Source organism: Mustela nigripes, chromosome 11 (genome assembly GCF_022355385.1).
Source record: "Mustela nigripes isolate SB6536 chromosome 11, MUSNIG.SB6536, whole genome shotgun sequence".
NCBI classification, from domain to species: Eukaryota; Metazoa; Chordata; class Mammalia; order Carnivora; family Mustelidae; genus Mustela; species Mustela nigripes.
The window spans coordinates 16,288,707-16,316,503 of record NC_081567.1 but is presented as its reverse complement, the minus strand read 5'-3'; the positions used below and the strand labels follow the sequence as shown (position 1 = coordinate 16,316,503).

The 27,797-nt window shown below is 47.0% G+C and overlaps 2 protein-coding genes across 6 annotated transcripts in view; one reads left to right on the top strand and one right to left on the bottom strand.

Moving 5' to 3' along the window:
• Positions 1-5,813: 5,813 nt before the first annotated feature.
• SEPHS2 (selenophosphate synthetase 2) lies at positions 5,814-8,038 on the bottom strand. Its single transcript, XM_059414912.1, has one exon. The coding sequence runs from the start codon at positions 7,933-7,935 to the stop codon at positions 6,589-6,591; it is 1,347 nt and encodes a 448-aa protein (XP_059270895.1). The 5' UTR covers positions 7,936-8,038; the 3' UTR covers positions 5,814-6,588.
• An 18,723-nt stretch (positions 8,039-26,761) lies between these two features.
• Positions 26,762-27,797, top strand: part of ITGAL (integrin subunit alpha L) — a 36,264-nt gene continuing 35,228 nt past the window's right edge. For 2 of the 5 annotated variants that reach the window (XM_059414907.1, XM_059414908.1), the window contains exon 1: positions 26,762-26,979. In XM_059414907.1, coding sequence (XP_059270890.1) covers positions 26,925-26,979 — 55 coding nt within the window. In that variant the 5' untranslated portion in view covers positions 26,762-26,924. The remainder of the gene's footprint in view (positions 26,980-27,797) is intronic. The other 3 variants (XM_059414911.1, XM_059414910.1, XM_059414909.1) reach the window with 2 other exon arrangements.

Genomic DNA, 27,797 nt, shown 5'->3' with positions numbered 1-27,797 from the left:
TGCAAAACACAGCTTTCTCAGGAGTCCTCTGCAACTCAGATTTTTGAAGTCAGGAACCAGGACTTGTAGAGCTCACAGGTCAGATGGTCCTTGGTGATTGACAGGAAGGAGGAGACACTCTCTGTGGGCCTGCCTCTGCCTTCCTCCTTAGGGCTCTTGACTGGTTTGTTAAGTTTTTGTCAAGCATCCCGGAGAACATCCCAGTTTTTTACTCCATGGCATTGTCCTTGGAAGACCAAGCAAACCCAGCTCCAGCACAGCACATTGTTGGAGGGGTGGGGAAGACCCTCATGTTAGAGAGGGAACAGACCCAAACTTACAATTGGCCCCATGATCTGGACCCTTCATGCAGACTTTTTCTGTACCCTCATCCCCACATCCGTTCACTTTTCTGCATTCTCCTCAGACAAATTTTAGCAACCCAACCTCCCTGCTTTAGTAAGGGCCTCAATGTGCTTGCTCTTGGCTTTTGGTTCACATTTGTGATTAGCCTTTACAAGCGTATCCCTTTAGGAACTGGGTGCTCTAGTCTTTTCGACCAAAGATGTTTTCCCAGTTATTTTCCAACTATTATTTCCTAATAAATGTTTAATGACAAGATGGGCAGGCTGGGACAAGTAAACATAAGCATGTACACGCTGTCCTTCTGCTATGCAAGAGTTTGGCTGCCTTCACCACTGGAGCCAACCATGAGCAACTGATCCCAGGACAGCTTTTGAGAAACCCTAGAGTGGGGGAGGTTGTGGTGATTGGAGAACAAAGTAGCAGAGACCCATAAGCTGAGTGGGTGGTGTTGGGGTAGGGGAACCTGGCAAACTAAGGGTCAGGTGATTGGGAACCCAAGCACAAATGTCCTTGGGAAGATTGTTTCTTTTCTCTGAGTCACAGTTTCCCTATCTATGTAATGGGGCTCTGGCCTAGCTGGCCTCCGATGACCCTTCAGGTGTGTGCTGGCAGGGCTGGGACAATGTGTATTTAGTTTGTATCACAGTGCTGTTCTTATTGGAGGTAGGGCCATTGACCTTGTTGGTTTTGAACTGGGGGATGGCAGGAATGATGCGCTATAATTAAAAATATTTGTTCTTACTAAGTTTTTCAGGGGGAGTCATGACAGAGGCTTTGAGAAATCTCTAGATTCGCCCATTCAGGCTGGGGAATCCCTAACACCTTTAGGAGCCCTTGTTAGGGCACCTGGCTGGCTCAGTCAGTAGAGCATGTGACTCCCGATCTCAGGGTCATAAGTTCAAGCCCCACTTTGTGTGTAGAGCTTACTTAAGAAAAAGAAAGTGAGAAGTCCTTCCCCAGTCTATGTATCCAGTCTTATTTTCCTAAACCCATGCTGAAATCCAGCCAGATGATCCCCACTCTCCTCCTCCCTAATTTTGCTCATATACTGAATGCCCACTCCCCCTTCTCTGCATATCCAAACCCAAATTCTACTCATTCTGCAGAGGCCTGCTTTGAAGCCACCTCCTCTGGGAAGCTTTCCTAAACTTCCTCCAAAAAGGAAATATTTGACCTTCTATAGTACTTAATCCACTCTAGTCCTTATGGCACTTAGCATTCTTGGTCTTGATTTTGGGATGATGGGTGTCTCCTTTTAGACTGAGTCTCCTGAGAAACAGAAGCAGTGTCAGGCTTTTGTTTCTCCAGGGCCTGATACTTGAATAGATCTAATAAATACTGATTTATAACTCCGTGTCTCATGGGATCCCCTCCATGACTTCTCTGCAGTAGGTGGGTATGGCTGTGCCTGTTTTACAGATGAAGAAGCTGAGGCCCAGAGACTTATCTGAGAAAGGTGAATGCTGAAGCTCACCAGCACCCCCCCAGTGCTCCTCAACAAGTGAAAGAAATCTCCCTACCCCCACAAGAGTGTAAAAGAGGCAGCTCAATATTTTGGGTATGTGCTTAGGTGACCTTGCTACTGCCTTTTCTTCTATCCTTCTGTCCTGTCTCTTCATCTTCTTTCTCTTCCTTTATCTTCAATGTCCTCTCCTTTTTCTTTTCTGCCTTTGGCTTCCTTTTCCTTTTCTTTCTCTTTTCTTCCATCACCTTCCTTACTTCTATCTGTGATTCTGTTCTGATTTCTACCTGAGGTCCTGTCCCCTTCACCACCTGCTGCCTCTGTTTTGCTGCCCAGCTTCTCCCCAAGAAAAAGATGGATGCCTATCTTGCTGTCAACCCCTAACTCTTTCTAGGTTAACTAAGAGGACGCCGGCCAGGGACGCTTCCCTCATTTTCCTCCCCTTTTGTACGGTCCACTCCAACCAGTTACAGAGCTGTGTATGTGGACAAACAGAACTGAGGCCTAAATTTCTTCTCCAAAGCCTTGAGAGATTGGTCATACCATTCTCCACCGCTAGGAGACATCAAGAGCAAGGAAAGGGGCGCCTGGGTGGCTCAGTGGGTTAAAGCCTGGGCCTTGGCTCAGGTCATGATCCCAGCATCTTGGGATCCAGCCCCGCATCGGGCTCTCTGCTCAGCAGGGAGCCTGCTTCCTCCTCTCTCTCTGCCTGCTTCTCTGCCTACTTGTGATCTCTGTCTGTCAAATAAATAAATAAAATCTTAAAAAAAAAAAAAGAGCAAGTAAAGTGTGGACATTGAGGGTGCTAGGGTCCCCAGTGTGTATTCTACTCACTCTCTCACTCATTTATTCAATATATCCCGAGTACTAACTATGGACCAGATGGTGTTCTAGGTACTGGGGGTAGGGAACATCCCCTGCCATCTTGGAGCTTACATACTAGCAGAAAGGGACACTTAGAAAGTAAACTAACACATTCTCAAGGTAATTACAGATTAGGGTTAGAGCTGTGAAGCCAATAAATGATGTGAAGAGTTGGAGATTTGGTAGGTGTTGGCTGATGTCAGAGAAGATTTTATGAGGTTTAATTTTAGCCTGCCAGGTAGAGAGCCTGAGGGAGACTCCAGATAAAGGGAGCTGCGGAGTACAAAGGATATCTGTTTGTTTGGAGCTCCACAGGAAGGCTAATGGGCTAGAGTTTAGTGAGAGAGGGAAGGCGAGTGCCATGAAATGAGGCTGGACATACGTAGCAGGGATTGTATGGAAAGTGATTTCAGAACTTTGAGTAGGAGAAAAGCTGATTGAATTTTTAAAATTGATTTATTGTTGTAGTTAGATAGTATTTACAACTATGTAAATATTCATTGCTGAATACTATATATGATTACATTTCATTCGTCACACAAAGTTTTATTTTTTGTTGAGTTGATAACTGCCTCTTTTTTTTCATTTGCTAGTTTTCTATTTAATTGTCACTGATTCTTTTTACATCTTCCATTAACCTTCCAGTGTAATTTTTCACAAAATCAAAAGTATCAGTGCTCAAACAGGCCCATTTTCCTTTCCTGGGAGCCTTCAGGCTTCTCTTCCTGAGCGATGTGCCTGTTCCAGTCTGCTCGCTCTCTAGACTTGCTGTGGAGCTGTTACCTTGAAACCTTCCTTCACCTTCTCCTGTGCTGGCTTGGGTTTCCTGAACCTCAGTTTCCTCTTTCCCAGTTTGCCCCCTTATTTTCCTCGAGCACATTGTCTAGTAGTTTCTTGAGAAAGAGTGTGTGGGATGAAACCACTTATACTTTGCATGTCTAAAAATATCTTTATTCTGCTTATTGGTAAGATGTGGCTGGGTATGGAATTATACAGAGAAAATAATTTACCCTCAGGATTTTGAAGAGATTACCTCATTATCTTTTAGCTTCCCTTTCCCTGTTGAGAAATCTGATACCATTCTTATTGCCAGAACTTTCTATGTGCTCTTCTCCTCCCCAGATAGTTTGAGGAGAGCATAATGGGGGCATCTGGCTGGCTCAGTCAGTGGAGCGTGCAACTCTTTTTTTTTTTTTTTTAAAGATTTTATTTATTCATTTAAGAGAGAGATCACAAGTAGGCAGAGAGGCAGGCAGAGAGAGAGGAGGAAGCGAGCTCTCCCCTGAGCAGAGAGCTCGATGTGGAGCTGGATCCCAGGACCCTGAGATCATGACCCGAGCTGAAGGCAGAGGCTTAACCCACTGAGCCACCCAGGCGCCCAAGGAGCATGCAACTCTTGATCTCGCCATCATAAATATGAGTCCCACGCTGGGTATGGAGTTTATTTAAAAAGTAAAATCTTGAAGAAGAAGAAGAAGAATGGACTCTGGACTTACACTGCCTAGCAGTTGGCCTGTGCAATTTTGGATAAATTTCTTAATCTCTTTGCACCTCAACTTCCTCATTTGCAAAATGCAAAAAAAACTGCAACAGTTTCTTTGAACTGTTGGCAGTTCAAAGAAAAATATATACACACACATATAAAGCATTTCTCTTTATCACTGGTATTTTATAATTTAATAAAAATTAATGTATGTCATTTTTCATTCACTATGCTGGGAAGTCAGGAGATATGTGGTATCTACAACTTTTTTAAATTTTAGAAAATTTTCTTATATCATTTCATGTATTTTTTCCTTCCATTTCCTTTATTATCTCTTTGGAATTCCTCCTAGATGTTGAACCTCTGGGCTTTCCTCTAATTTCCATATTTTTTTCCTTCTATTGTGCATCTTTTTGTTGTTGTTCTACTTTCTGATAAATTTCTTCAAATTTGTCTTCTAAGTATTGTACTGAATTTTGAAAACTTTAAATTTTATATTCTAAATGCTTCGTTCTCATTATCTTTTTATGAACACTATCTTCTTTACCTCTTTTTTTCTTCTTCTACTCCCTGTTTTATCTCTTTACTGAGTTTTTTGCTTTCTTTGACTTGTTTTCAAGTTAGAGGCTTACCTCAAATGTCTGGTGATCCTTGACCGCTTATATTTAAGAATGGGGCATGGAGGGGCACCTGGGTGGCTCAGTGGGTTAAAGCCTCTGACTTTGGCTCAGGTCATGATCCCAGGGTCTTGGGATAGAGCCCTGCATTGGGCTCTCTGCTCAGCAGGGAGCTTGCTTCCCCCTCACTCTATCTGATTGCCTCTTTGCCTACTTGTGATCTCTGTCATATAAATATCTTAAAAAAAAAAAAAAAAAGTATGGGGCATTGAAAAGAATGTGCCGAAGTGAAACTGTTCAACCGGGAGGCTTCCTGGCACAGGGATTTTCGCTGGGGGCTCACCGAATGTTCATATAGGTCTTTATTTCTGGGCACATTTTTCTCCAGAGAAGCAAAGGCAGTATAAACTTCCCAGACAGTGTTTTTAAGGGGGGTAAGCGGGCTGGGACAGTCTCTTTCAGTCTTTATTTTTATTTTTGGTCCCCTGTCCTTTACTATGGTGTCCCCAGCTTTGTAGTATTTTTAAAATTCATTTTCTAGAAACTAAACCTCCCTTTACCAACAGACGTAAGAGGCAGTCATCTGGTTATGTGACATGGGGGACAGGTTTGTGAACTTCAGAGATCTAATTATAATTACCCTGTATAGAAGCTTTCAAACAGTATCTGTCTTTACCCCCACCCTTGACCCGTTAGTACCTCCAAAGCACATCTTGCTTCCTGTTAGTATTCCCCAACTCTGAAGGAATTTCCTTTGGCTTCCTCTCTTCTGCTAAGTCACTTACCCAAATCTTCCAAGAAGTGTTGGGCCCTTTCTTTTCCTCTCCCATCTGCTAGCCCTTGGGTTTTATGCCCGTTTTGAGTCCTTTGCTATCAACACAGGGAGAGGGGTGCAAACCTAAATCTAGGTGTTAAATCCTGTGTCCAGAATCCGGGAAAACATTTGCGCTCGCCACTTGCCAGACTCTAAATATATCAATTGGTTCATTTTGTAAGACTGTAAAAGAGTCAGAATTCCAAGAATCCAAACATTAGCCACAAGAATTTTTCCACAAAGTCCTTTTTATTTATTTCGCTAAAAATTACTTTATTGATTAAATCACCAGGAATTTTCAACACAAGATTGAATATCTTAATGACCACCAAGGTTTGGGCTCTGGGGCTTGTTCTGCCTCTCCCAGTCCTTAAAGGGGTTTAGAGAGAGAGACGTCATTAACAGAGACCAAATGAGATGGTCGCAGGTCCTCCTTTCCCAGTCATTGGACAAGCTGCTCAATTCTTGTCCAAAGCAGGAAAGAGCCAGTACTTCAGAAAAATCTAATGAAGAATTTGACAATGCAATGTAAGATCTCTCTTAACAATTTAGATTTATCAACAGTATTGGTCCAAACTTATTTGCTTCTGATCTAAATAATTTTGCAATTTACTTTTTTTTTTTTTTTTGGTGTGTATGTAATTCTAACAAATAACCTCACTCCCTGTGCAGGCATGAATCAACCCAGTGCCAAGAAAGAAAAAAAAAAAAAATCCCTCAAACCAGAATAGCTTTATCTTGCTCTTGGAAAGAACTAACAGAGGTTTTTCTGCTTTTCTTCCACATATGAGATGAACAAACCTCCCCCCTGAAGTCCAAAATGTTACTTCTGGCCTTGGAATGTGCAGCTTATGATGGGCGGATTCAAATGACCTCGAAAGGGCCACTGGAACTACTGTGCAGGAGGCCTTCTTTGGAAATTTCTTCTTAAAATAAAGTTCTGAGAATTGTTCATGATTGTGTACAAAGGCTCTAAGGTCCAAACAGCTTGTGCTATTCCATCTCATGAACTCGGCTCAGAGGCGGCACTGGAATTGTCAGGAGCCAGAGCAGTAGCAGTAGCCCCCCGAGGTACGACCTCAATAACTCGAGGCTTGTCAATGATCCGGGCTGTCCGGTTTCCCTTCTCCACAATCCCGACGATCCATGCCTGGTGGCCCTCTCCGTACTTGGAAGATTTGATTTCGGAGCAAAAGCGAGCTGCCTGTTCTCTTGGCAGACAAATCAGCAATCCCCCGGAGGTTTCCGCCGAGGTCCCCTGAAGGAGCCCGAAGCGCCCGCTGGCCTTGCTGATGGCTGCCATCTTGGCAATAATGGGCAGATTATGAATCACAAACGACACCTCGTTTCTCTGCTGCTTGGCCAGGTTCTGAGAGTGTCCCAGGATGCCGAAGCCGGTGACATCGGTGGCCGCGTGCGCGTTAAACGTGTGCATCAAGGCGGCGGCCGTCCTGTTCAGCGTCGCCATGCTGAACATGGCCTCCTGGTAGGCCAGCTCCACCTCCTCCCTGGACACCACCATACTGACTTTACTCCATCGCTCGGGGCTGTCCAGCCACTGGTGGGCGTTGACCGCGACCTGCGTTCCTAAGGGTTTGGTCAGCACGAGCACGTCCCCCACGACCGCGCTGTCGGGCATGATGAGCTCGCTGGGCTGGCACACCACAGTGGCAACCCCCCCGACGATAACCCAAGGGTTTACCACCGTCTGCCCCCCGGTCACGGCGGTGCCTCCCTCCTCGGCGGCGTCGCGGAAGCCCCGGATCAGCAGCGGCGTGACCTTCTCCCGCTCCTCGTCCGTCATGCTCTGGCTGACGCTGAGCAGCATCAGCATGTTGTCACACTCGGTGATGCCCATGGCGTACAGGTCGCTCAGCACGTTGGCACAGGCTATGCGCCCCATCATGTAGGGATCCTCCACCAGGGGGTAAAAGAAGTCCGTGGTCTGCACCAGCGACAGGCCCCCGTGCCTCAGCGGGACGACGCACGAGTCCATCCCAATGCCCAGGGCCGGAGACGGGGCGCTGGGCTCGGCCCCGGCCGCCAGGCCTCCCTCCTGCGCCGGCTCTTCGCGGGCCCCCCCCAGGCCCGGGCCCGGGCCCCGCGCCGGCCGCACGTCGGGCCGCGTCAGTCCCGCCAGGAGCTTGAGCAGCGTCTCCTGGGGGACCTTGCAGCCTCAGCCCTTCATGCCGGAGAAGCCCGTCAGCCGCCAGCTCGGGCTCAGGCCCAGCGCCTGGGGCTCGAAGGGCCGGTAGCTCGCGAAGCCCCGGCCCGGGGACAAGCCCGCGGGGCCCGCGCCGGCCGCGGCCGCCGCCTCTCCGCCGGCGCCGGTGCCCGCGGCCTCCGCCATGGCGCCTGCCGGTGCGGGGGGACACGGAGCGCAGCGGAGCGCGGCCCTGCTCCCCGCGCCGGCCACCGCCGACCGCAGACGTCCCCGCCGCGCCCGCCCGGCCCGCGCCGCCGCACTCCCGCCGCGCCGCGCGCTCCTCGCCGTCCCGGGGGCGGGGCCGCCGGCTCCGCTGCTTATAGTCCCGGTGATTGACAGCCGCGCCGCCCAATGAGGACTCCGCCCCCGAGAGGCGGGCTTCCTCCCGTCCGCAGGGCAGTTACAGCGGGAGGTCCCGGTGACCCTCCCCGCCGGCGCCGCGGCTCGCTGCCCGCGGCCGGTTAAACGCTCTCCGGGCCGCGGCCGGCGGGACTTTGCTCCCCTGGAGACCGTTGCCCAGGGGCCGCGATTCCGAAGCTGGGGCAGATCGGTCCCTTGGCAGAGCTCACGCAGGTCGCAGTGGTCCGGGGGTCACTGGACACACAGCGCTCGGGACCAGCCCGGGACCAGGAAAACAGCCCAGGGAAAAATTCGGAAATAATGAGAAATTCGATAGGAAGCTACTACCCTGAAGCAAGCAAGCACTAGCCACAAAATAATGAAATGTTAAAATGGGCTTCAGAGAATTCCGAGTCTCAGGGGCGCCTGGCAGGTTCAGTCCGAAGAACATGGGCCTCTTGACCTCGGGGTCTTGAATGCCAGCCCCGCACTGGGGGGTCGAAATGACGCTTAAAGAATAAGATCTTAAAGTCCTCTAAGACTCTTAAGTCCACCACTAACTCTGAGTCACTTTCCCTCTCGGGCATCAGTTGACTTCTGGGCAACAAAGTGGCTTATCTTGTTCTGTTCTAAAGTGGCTAGAGATCTTTAAGTTAGTATATATGATAATCTGTAATGTGTCCATTGAGAGCAATTTGCCAATGTCTATTAAGAACACAACTTTATATAACACCTTTGACTCAGCAGTTCCAGTTCTAGGACTTTATCCTCCAGATGTACTCAGGGGCTGTGAGTGGGAAATGATAGAGTTCTTTTATTTTGTTTTGTTATTTCTGTGCTGCTTGTAATATTAACATACTGGAAAGAACTTAAATGTTTATCAATTGTGATTAAAATAAATCGTGGTACATTTATATAATAGACTACCCAAGCAACTCTAAAACAGAAGGAGAAAACATTGATATAATTATATTGATAATAGTTACAATTCTAAGAGGTATCTTTCTAAATGCTTTAGTATATTAACTAACTTAGTTCTTACAAAAACCTTTGAGTTAGGATTCTTTCCACGTTTTACAGATAAGGAATATAATGCACAGAGAGATTAAATGACCCACTCAAGGTCATAGCCAGTTTAGAATGGAGCTGGATATGAATCCAAGCAAATCTGTTCCAAAGACCACCAGGTTATATCATCTATGATGTTTGTTAAGAGAAACAAGCAAACTTCTGAGCAGTATTTATAGAATACTATTATTTGTTGTAAAAGGAGGAAATGTATGCAGTGGCATATTTCTGGGAGGAGAATCACGAGAAACTGGTGAATTGATTGCCCCTGGGGAGGGAATGAGGTGATTTTGGATGGGAGATTCTTCACTGAATTATCTTCTTGTTCCTTTAACATTTGGACCTTAAATTTTTTTGAAAAATTTTTTTTAAAGATTTTATTTATTTAACAGACAGAGATCACAAGTAGGCCGAGAGGCAGACAGAGAGAGAGGAGGAAGCAGGTTCCCTGCTGAGCAGAGAGCCCGATGCAGGGCTCGATCCCAGGATCCTGGGATCATGACCTGAGCCGAAGGCAGAGGCTTTAACCCACTGAGTCACCCAGGTGCCCTTTTTTTTTTTTTTTTGAATTTTTAAAAAAAGATTTTACTTATATATTTGTCAGAGAGAGAGAGAGCTAATGAGCACAAGCAAGGGGAGCAGCAGGCAGAGGGAGATGCAGGCTCCCTGCTATTTAAGTGTATTACATACTTAAAACAACAACAACCTGCCTATGAGACTATAAATTGGTACAACCATTTTGTAAAAGAGCTTGGCTTTAACTGATTAAATCAGACATGTGCAAACCCACCCCCCCGTCAGTTCTAGCCATAAAACATGCCCTAGAGAAACTCCTGCAAAGGTGCCTCAGGAGACACGTGCAAGAATGTAGGAGCTCTGGAGATTGATTACACAACAATGTGAGGAATGAACACTACTGAACTATACACTTAAAAGAGGTAAGACGGTAAATTTTATGTTATGTGTATTTTACCACAATTAAAAATGTAAAAATGGGGCGCCTGGTTGGCTCAGTGGGTTAAGACTCTGCTTTTGGCTCAAGTCATGATCTCAGGGTCCTGGGATCAAGCCCTGCATCGGGCTCTCTGCTCAGCAGGGAGCCTGCTTCCTCCTCTCTCTCTGCCTGCCTGTCTGCCTACCTGTGATCTCTGTCTGTCAAATAAATAAATAAAATCTTTTAAAAAATGTAAAAATATAGGAGATACTTATAGCTCTTCTCGTAAGTCATTACATTTAGCTTTTATTATTCTTCAGTACAGTGTGAAGGCATGGAGTAAACTGGAAGAAACTCAAACATTAAAATTAGACTGAGTTGCAGTCTAGGCTCTCCTAATGACCTTGGGCGAATTGTCTAACCTTTAGGAACCCCACTTTCAGTACCTATAAAATAGTCCTTTCACCTGAAGATAATGATAGACACCAGATGGAGTGTTTATGAGAATTAAATTTTTAAAATATGTGTGAAGCTCCTAACATGGTTCCTGGCCGTTGGTAAGCTTAACATAAATGACAGAACCTAGTATTGTACACCACTGTTAGTGTGGATGTAGTAGGGGCTGGAATTTAAATTCACAAAACTTATAACATCTTGGAATTTAAAAAAAAAATAAAAACAAGTCCCTTTGTCTTCCTAAAGAAAAAGAAGACTGGAAGACCAGAACAGTGGTCTTCCGTGTGTCTGTTAACAGGGAACGCATTATAAATATAAATATAAAATATAAATATAAATATATAAACAAATCATCGTATAACTACCCAATGGGACATTGTTTATCTGTGAAAATGAATGATAGGTCTAGACATCATCAATATGGATAATCTCAAAGATAAAATGTTGGGAGCAAGAAGCCCGTTGCAGAAGAATCCATAAACTAAGATGCCATTTATTTATTTATTTATTTATTTAATTTTTTTAAAGATTTTTTATTTATTTGTTAGAGAGAGAGAGATACAGAGCGCAAGCACAGGCAGACAGAGTGGCAGGCTAGAGGCAGAGGGAGAAGCAGGCTCCCTGCCAAGCAAGGAGCCCGATGTGGGACTCGATCCCAGGACGCTGGGATCATGACCTGAGCCGAAGGCAGCCGCTTAACCAACTGAGCCACCCAGGCGCCCCTAAGATGCCATTTATACAAAGTTTAACACCAGGCAAAGCAATAATATATTGATAAGAGATGCAAAATGATTAAAAAAAAAAAAAAACGTTTTTAAGAGTAAGAGAGTTGGGATCGGGAGGGAGACAAACCATAAGAGACTCTTAATCTCACAAAACAAACTGAGGGTTGCCGGGGTGGGGGTGGGTAGGGAGAGGGTGGTTGGATTATGGAAGGTATGTGCTATGGTGAGTGCTGTGAAGTGTGTAAACCTGGCGATTCACAGACCTGTACCCCTGGGGCTAATACTACATTAAATAATATGTTAAAAAATTAAAAATTTTTAAAAAAAGAGTAAGAGTGTGGATGATTAACAAAATTTAGTGTAGGGATTATCTCTGGGGAAGGGGGCCTAGGGTTCCGTTTTCTGTTCTTTGTCTGGGGTGTAGTTGCATGATGTTCTTTAAATCACGCACATCTATTTTTCCCATGCTCTTTTTGTAAAGTGCATGTCAACATTTTTTAAAAAAGGAAAAGATGCTATATTTCAGAATTAAAAATACTAAAAGGTAAACGAAATAATGAAAAAACAAGATATATGGAAGCAAGAGACCTCTGGATTTTTTCTGAACGTTGGATTAGCTGTCAGTGAGCTGTCTGCCCTTAAAGAAGAGATACAACCTTTGTACATCTTAGTTTCCCCTTCTGTAAAATGAGGGTCATCTCGGCTTAGGATCTGGTATAAGGATCATATGAAAATCTCCACTATGAAACCTTCTTTGTAAAATGTTCAGTGTAGGGGGCACCTGGGTGGTTCAGTGGGTTAAAGCCTCTGCCTTCGGCTCAGGTCATGATCTCAGGGTCCTGGGATGGAGCCCCACATCGGGCTCTCTGCTTGGCGGGGAGCCTGCTTCCCCCCCCCCCCCCCCGCCTCTCTGCCTACTTGTGATCTCTGTCTGTCAAATAAAATCTTAAAAAAAAAAAATAAAGTGTTCAGTACATTGTACCTGTGACCGATCTTATTACTAAGGGTAAAATGAAAACACTCTGCTTACATGTGTAGTCACCTCACCTGGGTCAGAATGTGATTAGATCAGGTGCCCCTGTTAATATGCTCTCTTTGTTCTTTGAACTTTCTCCTCTTGGCATTTATGACAGTTTGGATTTTTTTTTCAAGATTTTATTTATTTGACAGAGAGGAAGAGAGAGCAAGCAAGAGAGCACAAGCAGGGGGAGCTGCAGAGGGAGAGGGAGAAGCAGACTCCCTGCTAGCAGGGAGCCCAGTTCCGGGCTCAGTCCCAGGATCCCGGGATCATGACCTGAGCAGACAGCAGACGCTTGTGCCTCTCGAGGTTGATCCTTGTGACTGTGTCATGAGCATCTGAAAGCATTCCTTTTATCTTGTTCTTGTTTTTCACTGAGAGAGCCAGTGAACCACGTTTATGGCTTGGGTTAAAACTTACGGGTCAGAGATGGCAAGAGTACAGACCTGGAGGTGGGAAAGCAGACGAAGGAGAGAGGTTTTAAAGAATAAGACGGTTTGAATGGAGCCTTTCATTTGGTTTTCACATACAACAAAAGCAATGGGGCTAATGCTCGTTAGTTTTTTCGCATTATGATAGTTTCCAGTTATAACACTACCCTTTAAGGTTCAGTACACTTTATGTTTTTATTTTTTAAGATTTTATTTTATTTTTTAAAAGATTTTATTTATTTGACAGACAGAGATCATAAGTAGGCAGAGAGGCAAGCAGAGAGAGAGGGAAGCAGGCTTCCTGCTGAACAGAGAGCCAGATGTTGGGCTCGATCCTAGGAACCTGGGATCATGACCAGAGCTGAAAGCAGAGGCTTTAACCCACTGAGTCACCCAGGTGCCCCTAAGATTTTATTTTTAAGTCATCTCAACACCCAACGTGGAGCTCAAACTCACAACCCCAAGGTCAGGAGCTGTATGCTCTATTGACTGAGCCAATCAGGTGCCCCAGGTTCAGCACACTTTAAAGAGTTTTTAAATTGTGGTAAACTATACACTCAGTGTTTTTCTAGTATACTGAAAATACTTCAATTAGTTTAGTAAACATTTTCTTTTCTTTCTTTTTTTTTGTTTAGTGCACTTAAAAAACATTTTATTTTATTTCTATTTTTTAATTTTTCTAAAGTATTTATTTTTAAGTAATCTCTGCACTCAAGGTGGGGCTCGAACTTACAATCCTGAAATCAAAGAGTTGCATACTCTGTAGACTAAGCCAAAAAACTTATTACACAATCATTATGCTGTCATTGGAGAAAAATCACAAAATGTAGCTTAGTAAAAAGGAATAAAGTTAAATAACTCGAAATCCCTCCTCTCAGAGAGAAGGTGTTCGCAACACTTAGTAGAGTGAATTTTAGACATTTTCCTTCAAGGTGTGAGGGGAGCCACTACCTCGCACTGAACTCCAGGGGGCGCCCTGTCACCCCTCCAGGTCAAGTGGGGCTGTGTGCTGTCTTCTTGCTTATACTTCTTAACTTTTTAAAACAAAAACGGGATCATTCCTAGTATTTCTAGTAAGAAATGACATAATGGGTGAAAATAATCCGTCATTAATAGATGTCAACACCCCCGCTGGGATCATTCATAAATCCTTATTGAAAACTTTTTAAAAAAAGATTTTATGTATTTGACAGAGAGCACAGGCAGGGAGGGGCAGAGGAGGAGGGAGAAAGAATCTGAAGCAGACTCTGTGCTGAATGTGGAGCCTGAGGTGGGGTTTGATCACATGACCCTGAGATCATGACCTGAGCTGAAACCAGGAGTTGGACATTTTATGGACTGAACCACCCAGGTGCCCCCTATTTATTGAAAACTTTGGTGCACTAGATACTGAAGCTGTCACAGTGAATTCCAGGCAGAAGTCCCTGTCCTCATGGAGCTGACATACTAACGGAAAGAGATCGCAATACGTAAGATCAATGATTAGTTGGGAACAGATATCGAGGAGGGAGTGATGAAGTCTGAAGAGAGGGAGGAAAGGAAATCCGGTATGTGGATGTGACTTTGAAGTAAAGATCTGAATAAAGGGAAGAATGGCATGCAGATATCTGGGAAAGAGTGTTTCAGGCAGAGAATGGCAAGTGCAAAGGCCCTGAGGCAGGAATATACCTGGGGCATTCTAGGAGCAACAAGGCAGCCAGGATGACTGGTACACATTGAGTGGAGAGAGCTGAAGGGAATGAGGTCATACAGGTGCGTCACAAGATTGGTGAAGATAGCACAGGACATAGCACCTTACAGGTCTTTGTAGGACTGATGTAATCTGACTTTACTCTGCAGTAAAACCCCAGAGGTCAAAATATTCCCCATTGGTCTCAGCCCCCACCACCCTGGCCCAACATCCAGGTCAGTGTTCCCATCGCAGGCCCCCGACCCTGAGCCAGACCCAGGCCAGGCACAGCCTCAGCTCCCAATCCCACCTCCCCTGGGCTTGCTCTGTGGGGCTGCCAGCAATAGGCTGTACCTTGGGAAACTTCAGAACTGACACCCATGTTCACGGCCCCTCACACTATTAACCATCTTCCATCACCTTATGGGGCAGGAAGTTTCATCTTTGCCTTTGGGGTAAATGTGAGAAGCCATACTGAGTTACTGCTAATAACAAGAGAGACGCAGGACAGAGAGAGACTCAGAGTGATGGCAGAGCTCAGAGAATGGAAGGTTCGGAGAGGGAGATAAAGAGTGAGAAGGTGATTTGGAAGGTGCTGAGGAAGGACTCATGGCATAACCTGGCAAAACAGCATTCTTGGCAGAAAAGCACCCATGGCAAAGGCCCCAAGATGAGCAAGTCTCGTGAGTTGGGTGGAGGCCAGTGTGGCTGGTGAGGGAGGAGGAGGTGACATCACAGTGGCAAAGAAAGGCCGGGTGTGCAGGGCCCCTGGACAATGGTAGGGCCTTCAGCTTTGGCTCTGGGTAAGACGGGAGCCATGGGATGGTTGAGACCAGAAGGGTTACATGGTCACTCTGGCTGGGGTGAGAGTGGACTGGGTTGGCAAAAACCCAGGGGAGAGACCATGGTGACTTGGTTGCGTCGGAGATAATGATAAGTGCTCATATTTGGGGAATTCTGGAACCAACAGATTTCCTGATGGATTAGATGGAAGATCTGATCCCCCAAGGTTGGGATGCCTGGGTGGCTCAGTCAGTAAAGACATCTGCCTTCAGCTCAGGTCATGATCCCAGAGTCCTAGGATCGAGCCCTCCATTGGGCTCAGCAGAGAACCTGCTTCTTCTCCTCTGCCTCCCCTGCTGCTTGTCTATACCCTTTCTCTCTCTCTCTCTCTCATGTATTCGTTCTCTCAAATAAATAAGTAAAATATTTTTTAAAAAAGATCCAATGGGCCATGTGAAGGAATTTTGTAATTTTTTTTCCTAAGAGAAAGGGGAAGTCACAGGATTGGTTTTAAGCAGGGAGGTGGCATGGTTGTATTTGTGGTTTTGAAAGATCACTCTGGCTGCTATATCAAGAACAGACAGGAAAGGAATGCTGTGGCAGAGGATGGTGGCGACTTGGACTAGGGTAGAGTAGGGTATGGGATGGACAGAACACAGCACAGTTCTCTCTGCCTCAGGGCCTTTGCACCAGTCACTGTTAATTACTCAACAATGCTTCATGCCCAACAAAGCCCATTATCTTTAAGACTTCAGGAAATCCCTCCCCTGTGACCCTATAACCCTGAAATTTCCTTGTTTTAGCAATTATCACACTAGATTTTCTCTGACATCTGTGAGGTCCTCATACCTAGGACCACACCTCACTGGATTCCAGGAGCTCAACGCCCAGCTTGGGCTCTGGTGCAGAGAAGGCCGTAGGGAACTTTGTTGAATGAATATGTGGAAAGAATGTGATAAGGTGAGAGATTGATGCCTTGATATTTGGAGCTCACCTCTGTGCTCTCTCAAATAAATAAAATCTTAATAATAATAAAAAAAAGATGTGACACACACCAGTAATTCGCTTTTCTTCTCCTTACATCCGCATGACAATCTTTCTGTGCCAGTACATGTCAATCTACCATATTTTGCTAAAGGCTGAGTAGTATTTCATAAAACGGGTTTACTTAACTGGTATAACCAACTTCTTATTATTGCTAGATATTCAATTTATTTTTTCCTTTTATATTTTTTAAAAGATTTTATTTGGGCCTCAGTTGTTGGGCGTCTGCCTTTGGCTCAGGTCATGATCCCAGGGTCCTGGGTTCCAGCCCTGCGTTGGGCGCTCTGCTCAGCAGGAAGCCTGCTTCTCCCTCTCCCTTGCTGTGTTCCCTCTCTCTGTGTCTCTCTGTGTCAAAATAAATAAAACCTTTAAAAAAAAGATTTTATTTATTTACTCGACACAGAGAGAGATAGAACAAGCAGGGAGAGTAGCAGGCAGAAGGAGAGGGAGAAACAGGCTCTCCACTGAGCAGGGAGCCCTCTGCGGGGCTCTATCCCAGGATCCTGGGATAATAACTTGAGCCGAAGGCAGATGCTTAACGGACTGAGCCACACACATGTCCCTATTTTTCCCTTTTTTAATTAAAGTATTTCCTTGAGGGGCGCCTGGGTGGCTCAGTGGGTTAAAGCTGCTGCCTTCGGCTCAGGTCATGATCTCAGGGTCCTGGGATCGAGCCCCGCATCGGGCTCTCTGCTCAGCGGGGAGCCTGCTTCCTGTTGGGCTGGCAGGAAGGGGCAGAAAGTTCCCGCCACAAGACTGAGCTCGGACCGGAGAACAAAGGCCCAAGCAGGACCCTGAGACCCCCGCCCCGGGCTCCTGTGGACCAATGGGATCCCGATGAGCAGCGGGATATCCGAATAAGGGAAACTTGCCAAAAGACCCCTGAGCTTTCCCCGAGACCCCCTAAAAGCCCCCTCCTCCCTGCCTTGGGCGCGACTTCCCCCACTCTGCTTTCCAGAGTCGCGGGACCTCGCCCGAGGGTGCCCACCTCCTCCCGGCGCAGCTTTCCCGGCTCCCCTTCACCTGGGCCCTGAAACCTCACCGGAGAGAACCTTTAATAAACCTTGCCTTACACGCACTTTGCCTGGTGTGGTGTTTATCTCGCCGGAAAAAAACTTTACACTTCCCCCTCTCTCTCTGCCTGCCTCTCTGCCTAGTTGTGGTCTCTGTCTGTCAAATAAATAAATAAAATCTTAAAAAAAAAAAAAAGTATTTCCTTGAATATCTTTGTTGTATTTATTTCAAGGCACCAGATTTTTTTTTTTTTTAAATATTTTATTTATTTATGAGAGAGAGCGAGAACGAGCACAGGCAGACAGGGTGGAAGGCAAAGTCAGAGGGAGAAGCAGGCTCCCCGCGGAGCAAGGAGCCTGATGTGGGACTCGATCCCAGGACGCTGGGATCATGACCTGAGCCGAAGGCAGCTGCTTAACCAACTGAGCCACCCAGGCGTCCCAAGGCACCAGATTTTAGAGGATCGCTTTAACAGGTGTTCCTCCTGGGATGGTCAGAGGACTTGAGACTTTGTCTTAAGGGGAATTAGATATACTTGTTCAGCCTGGAAGAGAGACTGATAAGCTGCATCCACACTTCTGAAGAGGCTTCCAGAGGGGAAAGAGAACAAATTTGTCGCGGGCGTTTCAGCTGGAGAGAACCAGGTCTAAAGCATGGAAGTCACAGAGAGGCAAGCTCACATGTAATACAAGAAAGCATTTTCCTATGAGCAGAGCCGACGGAGACGCAGTGGACCTCCTTGGGAAGTCGTGAGCATCCTGACTCTGGAGGGCTGGCAGGAGAACCTGGTTGAAGATTTACTAGGAAGCATGACATCAGGGACTTGAGTGCAGTAGGCCAAAGTTGAATTAGGTGATATTTGAGAGTCCTTTCAAATCTGAAATTTTGTTACTATTGTTTTCAAAAGATTTTCACTTATTTATTTATTTATTTACTTGAGAGAGAGAAAGGAGGGGCAGAGGGAGGGGGAGAGACAGGTTCCCGAGCAGACTCCCTGCCGAGTGCGGAGCCTGACGCTGGGCTCCCTCTCACCACCCCCAGGTCACCATCCCAAGACCATGACTCCAAGGTCATGACCGGGGCTGAAACCGAGAGTCGGAACTTACCTGACTGCGCTCCCCAGGCCCCTAGGACAACACTTCTAACCCAAGGTATCCTAAAGGATGGCACAAAGAAGTTGGCCGGAGGCCTCCGGGCTGGGACGGTTTCGGTTCGCGGCGAGGGGAATGCACGGTCCAGGCAAAGGCTGGTGGAGACTGTGGGGAGGAAAGCAGGGCATGAAGCTAAAGAAAGTTGTCGAGTGAGATTTGAGCTGGCCCCAGGTAACGAAGAACTTCCAAGGTTGGGGGTGAGGTGGCCAGAGGCTGGTTTGTGTTTAGGACCCCGTTCCCTTGGCAGTAGCTGGTTCCCACAGGCTGGACGTTTCACCCCAGCTCGGCCAAGTTCTCTTTGCTGAGAAATTTGGAGTATGTGGAAAGTTGGGCTGAGGTCGGCGCCGAAGGACAACCTTCTTCAGCCTTTGTTGAAGAGGTGGAGAAGGGGCTCTCTTGCAGCCACCTGGAAGACCTGGTGGTATTTGGGTTTTTCTAAGGGCTTCGTGATACCCTTCAGACAAATGTATTTGTTTGCTTTCCGTCAGCTCCATGGCCTGCCCGTGAGTACTCAAGAGAGCCATCTGGCAGAACACCCCTGCCTGTGGTGCATGCAGCTCAGCCCTCCCTCAGAAAATCCCAAGTAGAGTTTCTAGAACTTTAGAATGCCCTGGTGCCCCTAGCCATGAGATCACAAGAGCCACGGAATAGGGGGGTGGCCTCCCAGCCCCACCCACTCTGGGGCCCTCGGGGGCTTTGTGACCCCCCCCCCCCCCCCCGCCCAGTCTCCTTCGCACGGTCGCTTCTCCCTCTAACTTCCTGGCAGGTGGGAAGCAGGGGAAAGAGAACCATCCTGACCAAAGTGGCCTATATCACTTACCCAGGAGGAAGTGGTGGGTGGGGAGCCGCGGCTAGCAGGCTGCTGTGGATGGCAACCAGCTGCTTTGCAGCAGCAGGTCCTCGGGGTAGATCTGAAAAGAGAACCTTGCCCTGGTTTGTCCTGGGTTCGTAGGCAGTCGGGGCTGGTGGGCTGGGGGCCGTGGGGTACGGGGGACGCCCCGGCTTGCTTTTCCCGCTGCCATCTACATCAGCCGGGAGCCCCCTGGTCCCCAAGCAAGCTCAGAGGCTCCCCGCTGCCACGCCCTTACGTCATGCAACCTTGAATTCATTTAAGCACCACAAGGGAAAGGGCTCAGCATGGCCGCACTGGAACTAAGGCCTTAGCCCTCCAAGCCATCCCACGCCTCGTTCATAGACCTCACGGTTCCGTCTCACGGCATCCATCTCTCTGTATGTCTGCGCCCTTCTCTGGCCCGTCCCCTCTGCGTCCTCCAGTTTCTGTATTTTTCTAAGTGTTCATCTGAAAACAATGAAGATTTTCTCTTGCTCCACTCAAGAGAGGAAACAAGACTGTGTGTCCAGCCATCTCTCGTCTTCATCACTGCTCATCCCCTGGCCCGAGCGACCATCCGCTTGTGCCTAGACTTTGTGGCAGTCCCCTAAATGGTCCCTCTGCTTCTAAGCTTGTCTCTGCTATAGTCTGCTCTCCACACCGTAGCCAGAGAGATCCTTTAAAAATATAGACCAGATCATTTTATTCTCTTGCTCAAAACCCTCCAGTGCTGCTCCATTTCACTCAAAATACGAGCCAGAGTTCTCACTGTAGCCCAGAAAGCCTTAACCTATCAGTCATCTCACTGTCTCTCTGAAACTCAGTCCCCCTCTTGCTCACTCCTTTTCAACTACACTGCTGTTGTGGCTCTTTGCTCATTCCATCATACCTCTGCCTCAGGGCCTTTGTACTTGCCATTCTTTTGCTTGGCTTTCCCAAGAAAGCCTCATGGCTCATTCCTGCATCAACTCCTTTTAATTTTGCTCCTTAGCACTTGTGGGCTTCTACTTATACTATCCAATTTTCTTATCCACCTGGGTTATTGTCCATCTTCCCTATTACAATATAAACTCTGCCAGGACAGCTTTATTATTTGTCGTCGCTATTCACTGCTGTATCCCCAGTACCTAGAACAGTGCGTGGAGCCTAGTAGACAAATATGTAGTCAGCAAACATTTACTGATGAGTGACTGCTTGGGGCTCCTCTTGCTGCTAAAGACAATGAAGAGGCTTTTGCTTTCCAGGGTCTAGACTCTTCGGAGCAAAAAGCTGTATTGTCCAAGAAAGAGAGGTTGGGGAGTTGAAAGTGGAGGCCCAAATTAAATAATAGATTTAACTTAATGTATGAAATTAAATAATAAGTTGGTGGCAGGTTAGCAATCAGTTGGCTCCCTTCAGAACAGAAGCTGGAGGGTTTTGAGCAAGAGAATAAAATGATCTGGTCTATATTTTTAAAGGATCTCTCTGGCTACGGTGTGGAGAGCAGACTATAGCAGAGACAAGCTTAGAAGCAGAGGGACCATTTAGGGGACTGCCACAAAGTCTAGGCACAAGCGGATGGTCGCTCGGGCCAGGGGATGAGCAGTGATGAAGACGAGAGATGGCTGGACACACAGTCTTGTTTCCTCTCTTGAGTGGAGCAAGAGAAAATCCTCATTGTTTTCAGATGAACACTTAGAAAACTAAGGCATAACTGAAATCATTGTACCTGACAAAGGACACAAAAGACCTGAGCCATCCAGGATGCTGAGAGCATCTTAGATGCACAGATTCTCCAGAACCTCCCAGTTGAGAGTCTCATTTGTCACTCCCCCATGAGATGATATGTTTGAGTCCGCTTCCATGGAACACTGGAACTGTTAGGTAAGTGGAACAATCAAGCCATCCCAAAGAGAGCTGGCATCTCTTGGGTTAAATCTATCTGAGGCGACCTTCACCCTGAGCACTGACCTTGGGGATGGCCAGCTGTCTCTTTGCCATGCCAGCACCAGCAGTTTCTTTTCCTTTTATTTATTTTATTTTTAAAAATTTTTAAGTAATTTTATTTTTAACTAATCTCTACACCCAGCGTGGGTCTCAAACTCACACCCCCAAGGTCAAAAGTCGCACACACTCCACTAACTGAGCCAGCCAGGCGCCCCAGCACAGTCGGTTTCATACTGTTCATTTGACGCAAGCGAGATAACATCAAGCAGAAAGCACCTACTGAAGCCCATTTCCTCAAGACGGGCTGGCAGTATGGCCGACGCTCTGAGTTTCATAGAATCCTCTCTAGATACTTGGTCTGTTTAAACCCTGATGAGTCATTGGCTAGCTAAGTTAGAGCACAGAGTCCGGAGAGACAGTGAGGCCCTTGAAAGCCATGCCGATAAACTTGGACGTGATCTTGTGTATGCAAAAGGGGCACTCCTCTGAGTTTTGAAAGCCTAAGAGAGACATGCTCAGGTTTCTTGAGGTTAATTTGGAATTCCCCAGGAGGTAGAACCTTCTCTAGAGGCAGGAGAGTGAAGGAAGAAAGAGCTGTCGTGGTTGTAAATTGTTCCTATGGGAACTGGTGGGGATTTGAACACACGGACTAGAGAGACCTGAGTGGGTCCTCGGAGAAGTGACGGTTGATGAGGGCCCAGGACTAATGAAGTGTGTGTGTGTGTGTGTGTGTGTGTGTGTGTGTAAGGAAAATCTTGCCTCAGCACTTCCCCACCGGGCCCCAGCCTGAGATCTCTGCACCCCCGCTCCTCAGCGAAGTCACCTTCTCTCTCCAACCTGGAGCCATGACACCCTAGAATCCTTGGGGGCCTCCTTACGCTTTTATAGCTTCCTCAACCTTACAGTCCTCAAGGAGAAGGGGAAAAAAACCATTCTTCTGTTCTTTTAAGCTGAAAACCAGAATCTGATAAATATGTAAATGAGCGCGTTTGCCTACTGAAGCATAAGCTAAGCTACAACCCAAGCAGTGGTGACCTTGAGATCATTTCCTGCATTCCTTTTTTTTTTTTAAATATTTTTTATATTTTTAAAAGATTTCTTTTTATTTATTTGACAGAGATCACAAGTAGGCAGAGAGGCAGGCAGAGAGAGGGGAAAGCAGGCTCCCAGAGAGCCTGATGTGGGCCTCGATCCCAGGACCCTGAAATCACAACCTGAGCTGAAGGCAGAGGCTTTAACCCACTGAACCACCCAGGCGCCCCCCCCCCGAATTCCTTCTATTCCAGGTGTTATGACTGATACATCTGAAGATTCTATACACTTACACCCTAATTTAAGAATTTAAATTTTGGGATGCCTGGGTGGCTCAGCAGGTTAAGCCTCTGCCTTTGGCTCAGGTCATAATCTCTCTCAGGGTCCTGGAATCGAGTCCTGCTCCAGGCTCTGCTCAGCAGGGAGCCTGCTCCCACCCATCCCGCCTGTCTCTCTGCCGACTTGTAATCTCTCTCTCTGTCCAATAAATAAATAAAAATCTTTTTTAAAATTTTTTATTTTTATAAACATATATTTTTATCCCCAGGGGTACAGGTCTGTGAATTGCCAGGTTTACACACTTCACAGCACTCACCAAAGCACATACCCTCCCCAATGTCCATAACTCCACCCAATAAAAATCTTTTTAAAAAAAGAATTTAAGGGGTGTCTGGGTGGCTCAGTGGGTTAAAGCCTCTGCCTTCGGCTCAGGTCATCATCCCAGGGTCCTGAGATCGAGCCCCGCGTCGGGCTCTCTGTTCAGCGGGAAGCCTGCTTCTCCCTCTCTCTCTCTGCCTGCCTCTCTGCCTACTTGTGATCTCTGTCTGTCAAATAAATAAATAAAACCATAAAAAAAAAAAAGAATTTAAATTTTGAAGACAGTCCAAAGGAAAACCTTCACTCTGGAAGGGGCCAATTTGACTATTAATTCTAGTTGGATGTTCTGTGGCGGGATAATTAACAGTTTCTCCAAACAGGTTCAACCTGTATGGTTGATTACTAGAACTAACAATTTTTTTCTGTCACGAAGAAGGTACAGCTCCAAATTGTTGCCGGTGGTTATTTTTGAGATTTAGGGTATGCGTGTGGGGGGGTGGATATTAAAAGAGAGTGTTCATCCTTTTACTTTACACATTCCTGTGGTGTCTGAATTATTTTTTAAAAGATTTTATTTATTGATTTGACAGAGATCACAAGCAGGCAAAGAGGCAGGCAGAGAGAGAGAGAGGAGGAAGCAGGTTCCCCACTGAGCAGAGAGCCTGACATGGGGCTCAATCCCAGGACCCTGGGATCACGACCTGAGCTGAGGGCAGAGGCTTTAACCCACTGAGCCACCCAGGCACCCCTGTGTCTGAATTTTTAAATGTGTATTCTTTTTTTGTAGTTTCAGAAGGACACAAAATAATTTGATTAGATACAAACCGTAACTGTCATACAGAGGATCAAAGCAGCCAGTCTGAATTATCTGATTTTAGCTGAATTTGAAAAAGACTACCTGATATTATCTAAGTATCAGGATGCAACTTCTCACACTGCAGCCACCTACCAGCAGATGAGAGATAATGTGTCTGCAAAATCAGCCCACGGACCATGACACTAGAAGGGGCCTTGCGAGCTAAACAGGACTTCCTCACAACACAGGGAGAATCTGAAGGGGTTCCCACTTTCCCAGAAACAAATACAAGTTCCTCTATTCTGTTGTGTTTTTAATTATTTTTATTTTCTAAACTTACGTAAGTTATACATCCTCATTGTTAAAAAAAAATTCAGGCAATACAGAAACATGAAAACCTTATTCTTTTAGAAATAACCACTGTTCGGAGTTTGGTTGTGTGTCCTTTCGGATTTTACACACACAGGCGCACACACACACACACACACAGTTTCAACTCCTATTTTTCTTTTCTTTTTTTTTCTTTCGTTTTTTTAAGTAGGTTCCACACCCAGTGTGGAGGCCATTGTGGGGCTTGAACTCACAACCTTGAGATCAAGACCCGAGCCCTGACCAAGCTTCGGATGCCTAAGGGACTGAGCCACTTCCTTTTTTATTTTCTTTCTCTCTCTCTCTCTCTTTTTTTTTTTTTTAAGATTTTATTTATTTATTTGACAGACAGAGATCACAAGCAGGCAGAGAGGCAGCAGAGAGAGGAGGAAGCAGGCTTCCCGCTGAGCACAGAGCCTGATGCGGGGCTTGATCCCAGGACCCTGAGATCATGACCTGGGTCGAAGGCAGAGGCTTTAACCCGCTGCACCACCCAGACGCCCCTTAAGATAGAATTCACCTACCATAAACTTTGCCATTTTAAAGATTTTATTTATTTATTTATTAGAGAGAGCGAAATCAAGAGAGATCACAGAGGCAGAGGAAGAAGCGGACTCAGCACTGAGCGGAGAGCCCGATGTGGGGCTCAATCCCAGGACCCTGAGATCATGACCTGAGCTGAAGGCAGCCGCTCAACTGACTGAGCCACCCAGGTGCCCAAAACTTTGCCATTTAAAAATAAGTGTACAAGTCAGTGGTTTTTAAGGATTTTTTTTAAATTTCAAGTAATCTCTACCCCCCCACATGGAGCTCAAAATCACAACCCCAAGATCAAGAGTCAAATGCTCTTCCGACTGAGCCAGCCAGGCGCCCCATTCAGTGGTTTTTAATATATTCATAAAGTTGCACAATCATCACCACTAATTACAGAACATTTCACCACCCCAAGAAGGAACCTTTACCTATTGAGTTACGAGAGTTCTTTGTGTATTCTAGATACCAGTCACTCCTATTAGCAGCCACTCCTCATTCCCCACTCCCCCCACCCATCCTGGCAACCATTAATCTATTTTTTTTCAAGATTTTATTTATTTGACAGACAGAGATCACAAGTAGGCAGAGAGGCAGGCAGAGAGAGACGGGGAGGAGGCTTCTCGCTGAGCAGAGAGACCGATGCGGGGCTCCATCCCAGGACCCTGGGATCACGACCTGAGCCGAAGGCAGAGGCTTTAACCCACTGAGCCACCCAGTTGCCCCTCCATTCATCTATTTTTTATCTCTGTAGATCTACCCATTCTGGACATTTCACTTAAATGGAATCACACAGTATGTGCTTAGTGTAAGGTTTTCAAGGTTTGTCCCCTTTAAGGCATGAATCAGTGCTTCATTCCTTTTTATGGTTGAACAATAATCCATCGTGTGGATAGAGTCCATTTTCTTGATCTGTTCATCGGAACAGGAATAAGGCTGCTATGAGTATTGGATACATTTTTGTATGAACGTTTTGTACGAACGTCCATTTTCCATTCTTTTAGAATTGCTAGGTTGTGTAGTAACTCTATGTTTAACTTCTTTTGAGAAACTGTCAGACTGTTTCCCACAGCAGCAGCACCATTTTACATCCGTCCGGCAAAGTACAGGGGCTCCAATTTCTCTACACCCTCATCGATCTGTGTTCTTTTCTTTCTTTCTTATTCTAGCCGTGTGGTATCTTATTTTGGTTTTGATTTGCATTTCCCTAAGGACTGATGATACTGAACATCTTTTCTCTGTGACTTGCTATTTGTCTTATCATCCTGTTTACCTATCGTCACCCAGGGGCACCTGGGTGGCTCAGTCAGCTAAGCATCTGACTCTTGGTTTTGGCTCAGGTCATGATCTCCGTGTCCCTGGGATGGAGGAGCCCAGAGCTGAGCCCCGTGTCAGGCTCCGCACTCAGTGGAGAGTCTGCTTGTCCCTCAGCCCCTCCCCCAACTCGCGGGCTCGCTCGCTCTCTAAAATAAATAAGATAAAATCTTATATATCATCCTCGGGGAAATGTGTATTTAAATTCTTTGCCCATTTGAAACGCTGGATCATTTATCTTTTTACTGTTGAGTTACGAGCGTTCTGTGTATATCCATAGCAGATACAGGATTTGCCAATATTTTCTCCTGTTCTGTGGATATTCTTTTTCTGTTTTTCGAATAGAAGTAAGTTACTAAATACGCCATCTGTAACTTGCTCTTTTTCTTGTCGGTGCATTATGGGCATCCGGCAATGTCAAGAGAAAAGAAGGTCTTTCTTCCCTATTCCTACCTGATATATTATTTCTTCCTTTCGCTCTCATTTTTTTAAAGATTTTATTTATTTATTTGACACACAGAGAAAGATCACAAGCAGGCAGAGAGGCAGGCAGAGAGAGAGAGAGGAGGAAGCAGGCTCCCCGCTCAGCTGAGAGCCTGATGCGGGGCTCGATCCCAGGACCCTGGGATCATGACCTGAGCCGAAGGCAGAGGCTTTAACCTACTGAGCGACCCCCCCACTTTTTTTTTTTTTTTGGTGGCATTCATTTATGATTGTACCACGACTTCTTTGGCGAGTCTTCTGCTGAGCTTTATAGAGTCTTCGGTTTGCGTGTTAGTGGAAGACCAGGGATCCGCAGCTCCTGGGCAGGGCAAGCAGACGTCTGCCTACTGGTTGTCTGCTCCTGGATGCTGTGAAAACTCAGGCGGGCACAGGAAGTGTCTCTAACCTGCTTATACTTCCTCTCAACCCCTGTGGTTTCACAACCCCTGCAGGCTCACCCCCACCCAGTGTCACCAGCCTGTCGCCTGTGTGAGAAAGTCCCACTGTAAGAGGCCCTGGGGCATCATCATTTCCTTGTTTCACGCTGTCTGGGTTGCCAGCAAATCCCCAGGACTCTCAGAAACCAGAGTGTTGGATTAGGTCCCTCCAGCCGCTGGAAAGATGAACTCCTGCGTCACCGTCATGAGGCTACTGCTGTGTGGGCTTTTTCTCTTTGGTAGGCAAGGGGAAGGGGCCCGGGAAGGGAAGGGACATGGATGTGTGGCCAGAGACAGCAGGGCTTTGTGGAACTGGACTAAACGAGCAGCTGCCGTGGGGGACGGGCCGTAGGTGACGGTGAGGCTCAGGCATCTTGGAGGGAACAGGGAAAGGAAAGAAAGTCCAGAGTCCAAAGTTGAGGCACGTTCTGGGCGGAGGCAGAGAGGGAGACACAGGGGGCAACAGAGAAGCGGAGCGCTGTCTTAAAGGGAGGCAAGTGGCTAATGGGTACCTGCAGCCGTGGCTGGGGTCTGGTCCCGCCGGAGCCGCGGCCACGGGCCACCATCACAGCCCTTTCCACTTTCTGCGCCTCGGTCTGTTTGATGGAACAAACGGCCGGGCGGCTGCTCTGCCATCCAGGATGCTGCGGAAGGAAGCCCGATGCCTGGAAGGACCGTGGAGCCCAAAGGGACAGTTGGGGACCTGTGGACGATGCTGGGGCTGCTTCAGGTCGGGGGTGACAGGATCAGGGAGTCTGAGAGCTGACGGAAGGCAGAGCGGTGCGGGGTGGCGCGGGCAGCAGGGAGCATTAGATGAGAAGCAGCTCCACGGAGATCGGGGATCCTGAAACCACGAGTCTGCGGCAGAAGCCTGAGGCCAGTGTCTCGGGTCTCAGGCCCAAAGGAGAAGTGGGTGTGTGGGGAGATGCGCCCTGCCAGGGGCAACCCCATCGCCTGAGCGGCCCCTTCCCGCGGCCTCTGTCCCACGGACCTCCGCCTCGGTGAAGGCGTCGCTGCTCCCAGATGTCCCCCCCCCCCCCCCCCCCCCCCCCCCCCC